At 37.5% G+C, this 14,479-nt stretch overlaps 1 protein-coding gene across 1 annotated transcript in view; it reads right to left on the bottom strand.

Annotated features, from left to right (window-relative positions):
* NDC80 (NDC80 kinetochore complex component) overlaps positions 1-14,479 on the bottom strand; it is a 56,783-nt gene that overhangs the window by 12,094 nt on the left and 30,210 nt on the right. Inside the window, exons 11-14 of the mRNA XM_075532885.1 lie at positions 13,880-14,085; positions 7,722-7,874; positions 3,546-3,635; positions 1,747-1,839 (exon numbers count right to left, since the gene is read on the bottom strand). Coding sequence (XP_075389000.1) covers positions 1,747-1,839; positions 3,546-3,635; positions 7,722-7,874; positions 13,880-14,085 — 542 coding nt within the window. The remainder of the gene's footprint in view (positions 1-1,746; positions 1,840-3,545; positions 3,636-7,721; positions 7,875-13,879; positions 14,086-14,479) is intronic.

Below are 14,479 nucleotides of genomic sequence, written 5' to 3'. Positions count from 1 at the left end.
TTCAGCTTTCTCAAGAGGGTCCTTCATGTAAGTGCTTTGGAGAATGAACTCAGGTACAGGTGGCCTTTAGACAACACGGATGTGGACAACGTCAGCCTGAGCTCGCTCACACAAGGATTTTGTTTAAGACGCCACGAGGCTAATCATTGCAGTATTAGCAGTTCTAGCAGCAGCTTTCAAATTAAAGGGTCTTCCGTTTCTCATACTTTTTTATCATGTGTCCTACAACTGCACCACCAGAAGCCTTGAATAACCTGAATAACACCCTGGGATACATACGGGGTACTTGTGATGCTGGAAGTGCACCCAAGAGTGAAAATCATGTCATTTTAAGAAAAAGTTGAATTGTTTGGTATGTGCCATAGATCGAGGTCTCTAGCTCCCTTCTAGTTCATCATAAAGGAGTCCAGCATAAGGGCCACAGTAAAAAAGAAAGAGAAATTCCTGAAGCCACGACTGTAGTTATAAGTCAGAAGTGACTGGATGGCAGGGAGCTTGTGAGTTTATCACTGTGGCTACACCAGCAACTGTGAAAACCTTGCGTGTTTGGAATCCCTTTTAGCTCACATTATGAATGCAGTTCTTTGTGGGTGCAGCACACAAAGCTTGCAAGAATCAATTGTTTATGGTAGGATTTCTGGTGCACAGAACGCTATTAGTAGTTTAAATTTCTGGACAATCCAACATTACGCATGGCGTTTTCAACTGCATGATGGAGGCGGGAGCAGCACCCTCGATCCCCTATTGCTCAAGGGTCAACTGCATTGTTATGAGGACATATGAAAACACATTTGATATGTAGGTTATATTAAGTGCAATTATGTTCTGAAAACTTCACAGCTGACTTAAGCGAAATAAAATACAGAATGGACCCTAAATATGGCATAGATCAGAAGAAAAGTTTTTAATTTCAACATTTTGTTGGCATAATGGAGAAAAACATCAGGGTGGCAAAAGTTTTTATAAAAATTGTGATAAAGTAAAAAAAAAAAATTGTGATAAAGTGGTGTTAGACAAAATCACCTGACTACGGCCCTAAGACAAATGCGCTAGCAGGGAGGGAAGCTGGGATAGGATATGGAATCAATTTTATTAATTTGTCCAGGATAGTCAGTGTGGAACGACCCTTTATTTTTTATTAATCATTTTATTGGGGGGCTCTTACAACTCTTATGACAATCCATCATTCAACTGTATTAAGCACACTTGTACATATGTTACCACCAACATTTCGAAAACATTTTCTTTCTACTGGAGCCCTTGGTATCAGCTCTTTTCCCCCCTCCCACCCTCGTGAATCCTTGATCATTATATATTATTGAAGTTATTTTGTGTCTTACACTGTCCGTTGTCTCCCTTCGCCCACTTTTCTGTTATTTGTCCCCCTGGGGGGTGGGCTACATATCCAACTTTGTGATGGGGTTGGGTAATAACTCTTGATGGATAATGACATATACAAAAAAGCCTTAAGGGAGTTCAAGACTAAATCTTTATAGACAGGTAGTTAGGCTTCCAAAATATTTTCACCAAGAAAGAAGATTGAATAATGCATATTACACATCATGTAAAATACTAGACAATGAACAAAATAACCTAACTCCTCACAAAAGATGTTCACAATACAAGAGTAAAGTGAAACAACAAAGTATATTTTAATATTTCAGCTGTGGTGCCTGAATATGCAGCTGGTTAATCAACCCTGACACGGCCGTGGCTAACTCAGCCAGAATGTGGCACAACTCTTACCGTGACTTTGTGCTGGTACAGGTCATCTAGCTTTTGAACTTCTTCTTTCAGAGACCTCACACTTCTCTTGCTTTCTGTCACCATGATATTCAACTAGGGGAATACAATTTTGGTTGAGAAACTATAGTTACATAAAAAATGTTTTTAAACCAGCCTTTTAATACTGCCAATTAATGAATGGAATAGGATTTCTTCTGGTCCTTTTGGAAAAACTTTGTACTCCTTAAAGAGAGATTTCAAAGAAACTTGTATTTTTTAACGTGTCATTTATACTTGTAATAAGAATAAAATGTACTTAGAAAAACCTCTGGTTTAATTCTCAGTAAAATTAGGCTCTTGATACCTGCTCTTTCACCGGTAACTAGGAAAGTGTTTCTAAGCACTAGTAAATACTACTTAAATATTACATATATTAATATAAATGTTTTTTGACCGCTCTAGTTTTGAAGTTTAATTCTAGATTTTCATTTGATTGACCTCTGGAATTAAAAAAATACATTAATTTTATTGGATGTTTGCCAATTGCTAATAGTCACGGCTATAAGTAGTATTACAGTAGTAACCACACTTAATCTTGCTAAAGCTTGAAGTTTTAGTTGTGTTGATAGCAAAACAGAAGGAAACAAAAGGTTTATCTAAAGTTCATTTCCTTCTGACAAATGCTGATAACCAGTTGATGCCTATAATTAATAAAATATGTTCTTCAGCTGGACCTAGAGGAAACTGGGCAGTGGGAGGGGGGTGAGAGGGAGCAATCTATAAACAGCTAAAACTTAAAGAAAAAAAAAAGTGAGTCTTTATAAATGGAATTTAAAGAATATGCATATTGTTTTGCAAAAATCAAACCAGTAATGCTATTGTTATTTGGGTAAGTGGCCAAATTAACTAAATTCAATAAAGAAATTTGTACCTTCTCATTTGATCATCAAAACTCCCTTTAAAGGGAAATTCTTTCCTGTCTGAGAAGTGGGTAGAGAAGAGGTCACATATCTGTAAGTGTACAGTAGTCAAAGACAGATGCTGTACCTCAAGGGACTGTCTCTAGAGTCTTACCCGACGTTCAAGCTGATGTAAAGATCAGAAGCAGTGATGCTATAGCAACCTTCATGGAGGTCTGTTTCCCACCGCTCAGGGTTCATTGATAAAGGGTACATTCCTTATGTTGACGGTAAAAACCACCATCAAGGTCCTTTTCCAAATTATGATTTCATTTTATATCTTAACATGTTTTTTAGCAAGCATATAATCGCTTTTGAAAAATTGAATTATTAGTGATTTGCCTTAGTTTTTGTGTAATATAATACCTTTGTACACATTTTAGAAGTTGCTTTTCTTAATGGGCTATAAAAATGCTTTATTATAAAGAACATAGTAGTGCTCTCTCTTAGGGGTATTGATAATTTTATGCTTCAAGGATTTCTAAGCAGGAACATTCTGGAAATTACTTATGAAAATAAACCGAAATTTCCCCAAATTATATGACCAGAATGAAAAACTTTCTAAAAAAACTTCTTTTTAAAAATCAGATCTCCTATTAAGGTAGCCACCTCAAATCCCTTGTAGAATGAAAATAGATTCTAATAAATTATATCTAGTGACATGAGGCGATTCTTTAGTTTTCTTAAAATAAACAAAAACATTCACTCACTTTTCTATCACTTGATCAATGACAGTCTAAGTTGTTTTGCTCAATTTCAAATATTTCTAAGTCAACTCTTATTTTTCATAATTTAAAAATTCATTTCTTAATAATTAGAAAACCATGAATCACATTACCTGTTATATTTTAAAATACTTACTTGTTCTGCAGTATCCTCTAAACCCATCTTTTTATTTAGAGCTTTATTAATTTCTTCCTCAGTCTGATTCAGGAGCTCCTTGAGTGGTACCTACAACATACATAGGAATGTAGGTTATATACCAGACATACTATTGGCAAAATTCCACCCAGGAAGCATCGATACACTGTAACAGCAGATACCACTCACCATTTCATACATAAGAGAAAAAAGTGAATCAATGACTTTTTAATACAGACTAATAATAGATCATTAACAAGGAAAATAAAAGTAAATTTTTAATGCAATTGCTATAACCATAAAATCTGCCTTTTTTTGGGGAGGGGGAGATGAGTCTTTTACAATTAGGGCTTAGTGTTTGGGTTTAAGACTGAAGCTAAACTAAGGTTCAGAGAAAGAGTATAAAATTTAGGGTTCAGGTGAAAGGTAGGGCTAGGTTTAATAGTTCTAGGGTTATGGTTAAGGTTTAGCTTTAGTTTTGGGTTTGGTTAGAGCCAGTTTTAGGTTTAGAGTATGTGCTATGTTGAGTTTTAGGTATGGGGTTAAGTTTAGATTTTGGGTTATACATAGGGTTAATGTTAAAGTTTGTTAGAATTAGGCTCATATTTATGTTTAAAATTAGGTCTAGGTTTGGATTTAGGGTTTGGATAAAGGTTAGGTTTAATAATTGGAATTATATGCTAATGCTGTCAAATTTCTCATTTGGTCATATAAAAATTTAATCTTCACTGATCGCTAATGATTATGCTTTCTATAGAGAGCCCACTCCTCTAGCCTATGTTATTGGATATTGGTTAGTTTGGAAATTCATCTCCATCGCTTAAGTTTATTGTAGGATCTTCTTTTCAAAACAATAAGCAGTTTGTATTTTTATGCCATACTTGTATTCCTCAGACACATAAATTTCTCAAAGACGTCTGGGCAGTTACATAATCTGGTGTCAGTTTGAGAATTAAGAGTGAAGGGGTGTAGTTTATCCTGTTAATCAGGATCTAGTCAATGAGGCCTCTATGTGAGCATGGCCTTCTCTAGAGGATTCTGGGAATTCCTGTATTTCCTCCTTGGAGGCAGGTGACTCTCTCTCTGCTCACTCCCTGAGAAACACTCTACTGACAAGACACATGGCACTATGCTGATAGACCCTGGGCCCTGGGAACTGGAGGAGCCACATGGAGACTGCTGCCATCGCTGAGATGGTTTTACTACCAATGGATGCACAAGACTTTCCATCCACTGGTCTGTGAGCATCCTGCATTCGGTGTCATTGCATGTATTTCATGAGTCTGAAGAGAACTTTATAGATTGGTATCAACATATTGGCTAATATTGGACTTATGGACTCGATCTGCACTGGGCTGGGATGTTTTCTCAATATTCAACTGTTCTTGTACATAAACCTCCTTCCTATACACATGATTGTCTATGAATTTGTTTCTCTAGTCTACCCAGACTAACACATGTTTTCAGCAGTTTAGTCTTATAATTCTCTGCTTACATTTATCTACCTTGTTTTACTGATTTAATTTCAAGAAGGTACTTCACTACTATCCTTTACACTTTACTTTTTAACTGAAGTGAATCTACATTTTAAAATGTTTACACAGAAATGATTAGATTAAAATGAATTTAACATAAAATTAACCATTTTAAAATATACAATTCAATGGTATTCAGTACACTTACAATACTGTACAACCACTATCTCTAGTTCCAAGACAATTGCATCACCGCAACGAAAACTGCACATCCCACTATGTTTTGAGTAGGCATTTTGAAGTTTTTAATGAGTTTTAATTTTAGCCTGTTCTTTCTTAAAAAATGTAATAACTAATCTATTTAAGAATTGGGGTTAAATGACATTGATTCTATTTCTATTGTTACTACAGACATACAGTTACATACAGAACAGTATGAAAAGATCTAGTGCTCTACTTCTGAAAACCAGCCAACGAAAACTCTACGGGTCACAATGGTCTGATACCCAGCATTTTGTCACATCATGCACGGGGCCAGCTGAACAGCAGCTAAAAACATTACAACACAAAATTATGTCTAGAACCACAGAATAGGTTCTTTTCTGAGTAGATGCATTCTTTCTATGTTGGCTAATGTCTTTTGCTCTTAATAGTACCTAACAAACGACCTCTTCGTCTGTGAATTGATCTAGACAATTATTTACTCTCACTCCCCTCGCAAACCCCATGGGTTTCTAAAGTAGTAAATATTTATAAGAGGGAGAAATTGGTGGTTTTGAACTGTGGACCTTGAGGTCAGCAACACAAGACAAAACCTACAAGCCCACCAATTACTCAAATCAGTGGCAAGCAAATTCCATTTTCATCATTCTATCCATTTACTGGAAGAACAATTCAGGAAAAGATAAAATGCTTACTAGATATATTTTTCTATTGAAAACTAATGTCTGTTCACCAAAGAACAAATTGTTGTAGAACCAGGACCTGTGTCTATTTTGGGTTGGTATTATCTCCCACATTTAGTTGGTCTGGAACATACAAAGGTTTTCAAAGTACCTGTGGAGAAGTTCCATAATCTTTCAATTCCATTTTCTCTATTAATTTTTTGAAGCCCCCTTTGTAATACACACTCTATTGAACAGAATAGCAACTCATTCTATTTAATGAATGAATGCTTACCAAGCAAGAAATACATAGATTTGAGACTTTTAAAAAAATCCTGATTTTTACTGATATAAAAAAAATCACATGTTGAAGGCCAGTGAACAGACCTGTGACTTTTGTATATTTCTTCTCTCTTTTTATTGTATTTTAATTTTTCTTATTCATTTACTATTTTCATTTTGTTAAATCAGTTTGGGCTAAAACAAAACAAAACAAAAAAACATCACAGCCTTATGACTTAAGTAAAAATTCTAACTATTCTGGAAATTGGCATTTTAAAGGGAGTAAGCAAAATAGTAAAATCTGAATAAAGTGTTGCAATACAGTAATGACTTTTTCTTTCCCAAACTGCAACTTTAGCCAATTTAGGCACAGATCGCTTATCATTAGCTGCTATTGTGCTATTGTTATGTAAATCCTCACTATAGTTCATGCTTGCATCAGTCCTTATGCTTGGAACCATTTCCAAGGGACTACCCATTTCCAAGGGACTACCCATATATATCTCATCTTCTCATGATTTTTACCCGTGTCACCACTACTTCCACTATAATCTAGGAAGGATGACTGATAATATATCTGAAAAGATTTTTAATAAAGCAAAAATATAGCAATTATTTATTTTTTTAGGAGCCCAAAGGAGATCACTATAAACTTAATAAGAGTCAGATCATATTTGTCTTTAAAATCTTGGTGTCCAAGAAGGGAGCATAACAGATAAACAATTGGAGCAAAGCCAATCCACAAAATCCCTAAAGAGCCCCCCAAATAAACTTTGGGCTAAGAGGAGGAGTCCCTGAATTGCCCTAGGACCAAGGGGGAGGACTCATAAAGGTCAGCAGACAGACCTGGAACTATGTATGGCTCCTCCCACCTTTTTCTTTTTTCAACCTTTTGTTTTCTTATTTTTTGGACTAGGACATTGCTGGTTTGCCTACTTAGATAAGATGGGCACGGGAAGCAAGTTTGGGGAGAAAGCAACAAAGCAAATGACCCCTGAGGGTCTTGGAAGAAGGCAGTGGGGGGAAGGGTGTGGTGAGCAAACTATGCCATTGACAGCGGAACAACTCGGGAATTAACACCAATATCTAGGAGGGTGTAGAGATCCTGTGGCTATTAGAGCAATACCAATGGAAAGTAAATGTCTAGAAAAGAATGAAGGCAATATATGTGCTAATATGTCGAACACAATTGATGTATGCATTGTAACAACAGTTGTCATAGTCCCCAATAAAATGATCTAAAAAAATCTTGGTGTCTATTATAGAACCATATAGAATGTACTGTATCTAATCAAATGCTTTATTACTGGATAGTTGAATAGAAAAGGTTGACAGAACACAAGAAAGTTTTATAACTTGAACAGGTACAATCAAGAGAAGATTTCTACTACCAAGAAAGAAGGAAAATAAATTAGTGTTTTGTTTAGTCCTGAGCTATGAACATACAGTTTTTAAAAAAACACTTCTGTATTAAAACGTAAAATAGTCATCAATCATAAAATTGAAAACCTTTTGAAGTATTCATGATTACTCACGTAAACTTGAGTCTTGTATTTGACAAGGCAGTTGGTACCAGCCTCAGGATTAAACTTAATTTCGAAGTCATACCCTTTGGAATTCTCACCACCTTTAGGGAAAAGTTTTAATTTTCTAGCCAACTTGTGATATTCTGCTAACTGTGCTTCAATCTGTTAGAAAAGAATAATATATTATTCAACAAAAAGAAATGTTAAAGTCCCATTCTATTAATTTAAAAATTGTCATTTCTGAAACTTTACATGCATTATGTCCATTTTTTCTAATTGTTTAGTAATTTAGCATCTTTTGGCAGTAAGGGTAATTATTTTAAAATATAACAATGAAAAAGTTTTATACACACTAAATTTGTAGAACAATTTAAAGACTGAAATAGAGCAGTACACAATCTACTAATATTTTATTTAATGGACAGATAAAATTAAGAGTACATACATTTTAAAGTACTTAATTATTATTAAAATAAGCCCCCAAAATTACACCTTAGGGGGCTTACCTGGGAAAATTAAAATATTCCATTTATCCAAAATAAGCGAAATGTATTCATTTCAGGGCCAAAATGTTACTTTAACTGTTTTGATGAAAATATTTTAGTGTCATATTCCACATTTCCCATTCATATTTCTTCCTTCAAAGCTGTTCAAATTATGCTACCAGTATCCCTTCAATGACTGCACTGGTGGTGAGTCTATTCCAACTCATTGACTCTACAGGACTGAGTATACTGGTCCCTAACGTTTCCACAGTGCTAAATCTTTAGACTCACGCAGCCTCAACTTTTTCTCCTGGAGCTGATGGTGGTTTTTAACTGTTGACTTCGAGTAGCCCAACGTAAAATGAATCTGTTGTATCACCTTTCCTTGTCATAGTCCCTAAGTTTCTTTTCTCCCTCTTCTTTGTTTTTTTCTCTGTAGCACTTATCACAACCTGCATTTGTTTTCACACAACCTCCTTTATTTTATAGGTAGTTCCAAGCTGCTGGTTGAATGGAAAAATGCAACGTTAAGGGCACACACCGGGAACTTGCTCAGATGATCTACAATGTCCCAAACTGCAGCAGATCTCCAAAGCAATCCTATCTATTTACATTACACCTTCTCTTTAAAAACGAGTGAATCAGGACATCATTCCAATTACACTACAGTATAGTAGCTTTCTAGAGATGACTAAAATATGTATGTCTGCTTGTCCTACATGGTTCTAGAATTCTGGGTTTTCTTTTGTTTTTACTTGTTTCATTTTTATCCAATGAAAACAGATTTCACAAGCTCACACAGTTGATCGAGTCTCACCCCTGCAGGGCGACACCAAACACGTGGCACTTTGGTCTGTTTTCTTTTCCTGCAACCAATTCAAACGCTGAAAACTTACCATTCACTCATCCTTCCTGATAGTTCAGCTGGAACCTAATGTTGATTTTAACACAGAGTTGCAGAAAATTACTACTGACCAGTTAGCACGTTGAATAAAAATTAGTCCAGAAAAACACAAATGATGCACGCAGTTTATGTATCTTTTGGACTGCACTACGATCATCCTCTTTCTTGATTGCTAGTTAACCAGGATCCTGTCTTTCTTCACAATGTCCAGTGCTCTGACTTGGAGCCTTCTTATCAGTTCCTTGCTTACAGATTTCCCAGATTTCTCTTTCCTTTTACTCTAGGTCCCCCAATTCAAAAATGTTATTTTTTTTTAGTATAGCTTGGTTTAGTCAAGTTCAGGTTTTGTGTAGTTGAGGAACTGATGCCCTTTCCTTTCCTACACAGTACTTGAGGTAAGATATATGCATTACTATCATTAGCTCCTTTAAGGACTCTGAAAAAGTCTGTGCTCCACGGCCGGCCCCACTATGAGACATGACGCCCCTCACTGACGCATAGCCCTATAGGGGACAACACCAGAGACACAGTGTGGGAATTGCACCTGACTGGATCCAGCCACACCGAGGCAAAACATTAAGGGTGCAACAGAACAGCAAGGGAATGGAGCGGCGAGGTCCCATGGAATGCTGAAGCTGGACTTTGGGGCCTGGGCATGGTGCCCCAACAGATTGGACTGGAAAACACTCCTAACGGCCAACTAACGATTCTTGAACTAACTACAAGCTTTTCTTTCTTGTTTTGTTATTGGCTTGTTGTCGTTGTTTTGTTGTGTATTGGTGCTTGGCTTTGCTCTGTCTTGTTTTTGTGGATATTATTTCCGCAGGTCTGTCTAAATAATATAGGCTGGATGAACAATTGGAGGAGAAAACAACGGAACCAACAGTTCCGTGGGGACATGGGAGAGGAGGATGTGGGGGGAAAGGTAGTGGTGTTAATAAACCCAAGGACAAGGGAACAACAAGTGATCCAAATCGATGGTGAGGATGGTGTGGGAGGCCTGGTTGGGCATGATCAAGGGTAATGTAACCAAGAGGAATTGCTGAAACCCAGGTGGGAACTGAGCATGATAGTGGGACAGGAGGGAAGTCAAAGGAAATAGAGGAAAGAGCTGGGAGGCAAAGGGCATTTATAGAGGTCTAGATAAAGTCATGTACATATGCACATATAATTATATATGAGGATGGGGAATTAGATCTGTGTGCATATATTTACAGGTTTAGTATTAAAGTAGCAGAAGGACATTGGGTCTCCACTCAAATACTCCCACAATGCAAGAATACTTTCTTATATTAAATTGGCATTGTATGATGCTCACCTTCCCGACACCACCGCGGAAAACAAGGAGGGTGAACAATCAAATGTGGTGAAGAAAGCTGATGGTGCCCGGCTATCAAAAGATATGGGTCTCGGGTCTTAAAGGTAAACATCGGCCACCTGACTCAGAAAAAATAAAGCCCACATGGAAGAAGCACACCAGCCAGTGTGATCATGAGGTCCTGAAGGGATCAGTTATCAGGCATCAATGAACAAAAAATCATATTGTATGCTCACCTCCCTGATATGACCACTGAAGACAAATGGGTGCATAAGAAAATGTGAAGAAAGCTGATGGTGCCCAGCTATCAAAAGATATAGCCTCTGGGGTCTTAAAGGCTTGAAGGTAAACAAGTGGTCATCTAGCTTAGGTGCAACAAAGTCCACATGGATGAAGTACACCAGCCTGTGCGTTCACAAGTTGTTGAAGGGACCCGGTATCAGGCATCATCAAAACAAAAAATCTTACTATAGCGAATGAGTGCGGGGAGTGTAGAGTGGAGACCCAAAGCCCGTTTGTAGGCCAATGGACATCCCCTTACAAAAGGATCTTGGGGAGGAGACGAGCCAGTCAGGGTGCGATGTAGCAACGATGAAAAATACAACTTTCCTCTAGTTCCTAAATGCTTCTTCCCCACCCCCCACTGTCATGATCTGAATCCTACCCTTCAAGTCTGGCTAGACCAGGGGATGTACACTGGTATAGATGGGAACTGGGAACGCAGGGAATCCAGGGCGGATGATCCCTTCAAGACCAGTGGTGTGAGTGGTGATACTGGGAGGGTAGAGGGAGATTAGGCTGGAAAGAGGGAACCGATTATAAGGAGGTACATCTGACCTCTTCCCTGGGGGACAGACAACAGAAAAGTGGGTGAAGGGATATGTCAGACAGAGCAATATATGACAAAATAATAATTTATAAATTATCAAGGGTTCATGAGGGAGAGGGGAGTGAGGGGAAAAATGAGGACCTGATGCCAGGGGTTTAAATGGAGAGCAAATATTTTGAGAATGATGAAGGCATTTAATATACAAATATGCTTTACACAATTGATGTATGTATGGATTGTGATAAGAATTGTATGAACCCCTAATAAAATGATTTAAAAAAAAAAAGGCCTGTGTTCAATTCCCCGCATGCTGGCATTTCCAAGCTTTCTATCCTCATCTTTGGCTTCAAATACAGTTCACAGATTTTTGCCAAATGTCCACTGCAAACCCAACTATATTCTAGGGTGCAATTCAGCCCAATGTCTGAGAGCATTTGTGGCTTCACAGAAAGACATTCAATACGCCATCTCCATTTTTAGGGTACCTTCCTCCTCTTCTGTTTCTGAATGAGTGGTACCACTACTGGCTCAAGTGCCCAAGCCAGACACTGAATGTCTGCACTGACTTACTCTACCTCCATAGCCCATCAGACCCGCCCACTTCTGGAATCTCTACTAGCATCTTTGCTAAACTTGGCATTTCTCACCAGATCACTGCCATGTATCTTCATCTCTTATTCCCTTCCAACTCACTGTTTATAGTACCAAAAATGAGATCTTATGAAATCTGATGTCTAAAAAACTCCTTAGAGCTTTTAAGATAATGTTAACTTCCAAACAGGGAAAATATATCCACCATCTGGTCTCTACAAGAGCGGGCTTCAAAAAGTTGACAAGGAGAAACGGAATTAACGTAATTTATTGACGAAAGTTTTAATCTCTATTGTATTTTCCCCGTTAAACTAGGTTTATTTTGTTGTTGAAAATATACTAAACCAATCATACGTCAACAATTTCTACATGTACAATTTAGTGGCATTGATTAACGCCTTTCAGCTATTTTCTTTTTAAAGTGTTCCTCCTTCATTCACACCAACTTGTGTTCCCCTGGGGCTTCTATCCAACCTTCCAGGTTGGTGTTCTCAATATGGTCCTATGTATATAGTTCTTTGAAGAGCATAATGCTGAAGAAAGTTGAAACATAAGCTATAACAATATAGTTTTAAGACCTCAGGGGATATTTTTGGTTTAAGGTTTAAAGATTATTTTAATCCTCGAAGGTTCATGTACTCTCCACAGCTCCACAAAACCAAGATCCACATTATATTTGTCCTTCAAGTCTCGTCTCTTTAAAAAAAATCATTTTATTGGTGGCTCATACAACTCTTATCACAATCCATTCATCCATCCACTGTGTCAAGCACAAGTTTCATCTGCTCTTCATTCATCACCTCAGAGTATGTCAGTCTATTTTCTTTCTAAGATTTCCCAACTAGTCCCCCACGGCCCCCCCCCCACCGGCATGCCTAACTCTCGCCACTCAGTCTTCTTTGTTTTTCTCAATAGGGGCCCTTGTGCCATGGCGGTCATGGGTTAGGTTGCCATCCACGGTTCAGGGAACAAGATGGTGGTTTTACTCCCATATTTAGCTTTGGAAACTTATAGGATCTCTATCTAGTCCTATAGGGTTGTGGATTTGGAATTAACTGGAAAGCAGTGAGTTTTTAACTTCCCATTTCAGCCCAGGTGATATCTATTCAAAGAAGCCTTTGCTAGACACCTCATCTACTTCTCCATACCAAGCTGTATTATGCTGGGTTAGTCTGCTTTCTCAGTACCCTGGACAAGCTTGTAGTGAGGTCTGATAACATGGTAGAAAGTAGAACTGGTCCTTTGGGTTTCTATCGGTGTAAATCTCTACTGGACAAAGCCTCATCTTTTCCCACGAAGTGACTGGTGGAGCCCAACTGATGAACTTGCAGTTAGCAGTGCAACATATAATATGCTACGCAACCAGGGTCCGGCAGACCTGACCCCACAAAAAACCATACTCGCTGCCAGTGAATTGATGCCAACTCATAGTGACCTTATTGGGCAGGCTAGAACTCCTGAGACTTTCTGAGACTGTAACTATTTAGGAAGTAGAAAGCTGTCTTTCTCCGGTGGAGCTGGCTGGTGGCTCTGAATTGCTGACCTTGCATTTAATAGCCCAATGCATACCCACTACGTTACAAGGGCTCCTATGGCCTGACCTACTACATATTAATGTTTGAGTGCTGATAAAGTAAATGAAGATGTGACTCTTTACAGAGTGAGGCATTAGGTTTAGGAAAATAATTTTTGTAATCTTAGAGATCTTTTAGCTTTATCTCCTGGTTTCAAATACAGGCTACCTTAAAGGAGCAATTGGGTAAGCACTGGACTGCTAACTACAAGGTTGGTGGTTCAAAAACCACCCGTGACTTGGAGGGAGAACGAAGCAGCTATCTGTTCTCAGATTTTCTGCCTTTGAGAATCTTTACAAAGTTGGAATCAATTACATGGTAGTAGGTTTTTCTTTGTTTTAAATTTGAGGGAAATGAAGGTGTCATTCATTCACTTAATAAAAAGGGAGGAATGTGTTTTTGTCAAGGCTAGAAAATTCCACCTCTTTATGCATTGAGTTCACTTTGGAAATGACAGCATACATACCTTCTCTTTGCCTCTGGCATACTTTAGTTCCTCATTCCACAACTGCTGTTGGTCACTCTGAAGGTCCTTGGTTAATTTATTAATGGATTGCTGCAATTCATTTCTTTCATGATTTATTCTTTCAATGTCTGCAACTGAGTACTTCTGGTTATCCACAATATTCTGCAGTGCTGTGTTCTCCTGTTTTATTGTTTCACATTCTAGTTCTGCAATGGGATACAAATAAATCATCATGTTTTTCAATTCCTACAAATAAAGTGATGCTGTATTTAATAGTGTTCACTAGGATGTCTACACTTTGAAGTTATAAACATACATATTTTCCCCTCTCCCATTTTTGATAATTCTGTTTGATTCTACTTTATTTTGAATGCAATTTGTTTTAGAGTAAATCTTTTGTTAAAATTTATGTTAAATCATATTACATTATTTATTTCATGTTAAATCATAATACTTAGTTTACAAAAATAGTTTATATTACATCTTTATTTTCCTGATGGCTTCTTATGAGCTTTAAAAAGTACCACATGAAAAACAAGGATTACAACGAAGCATCCTTACACCTAAGAGGGATAGTTTGTCTGTTTACTTCAAGTGTTT

Source organism: Tenrec ecaudatus, chromosome 15 (genome assembly GCF_050624435.1).
Source record: "Tenrec ecaudatus isolate mTenEca1 chromosome 15, mTenEca1.hap1, whole genome shotgun sequence".
Taxonomy (NCBI): Eukaryota; Metazoa; Chordata; class Mammalia; order Afrosoricida; family Tenrecidae; genus Tenrec; species Tenrec ecaudatus.
This window is presented reverse-complemented; position numbering and strand designations above follow the sequence as displayed.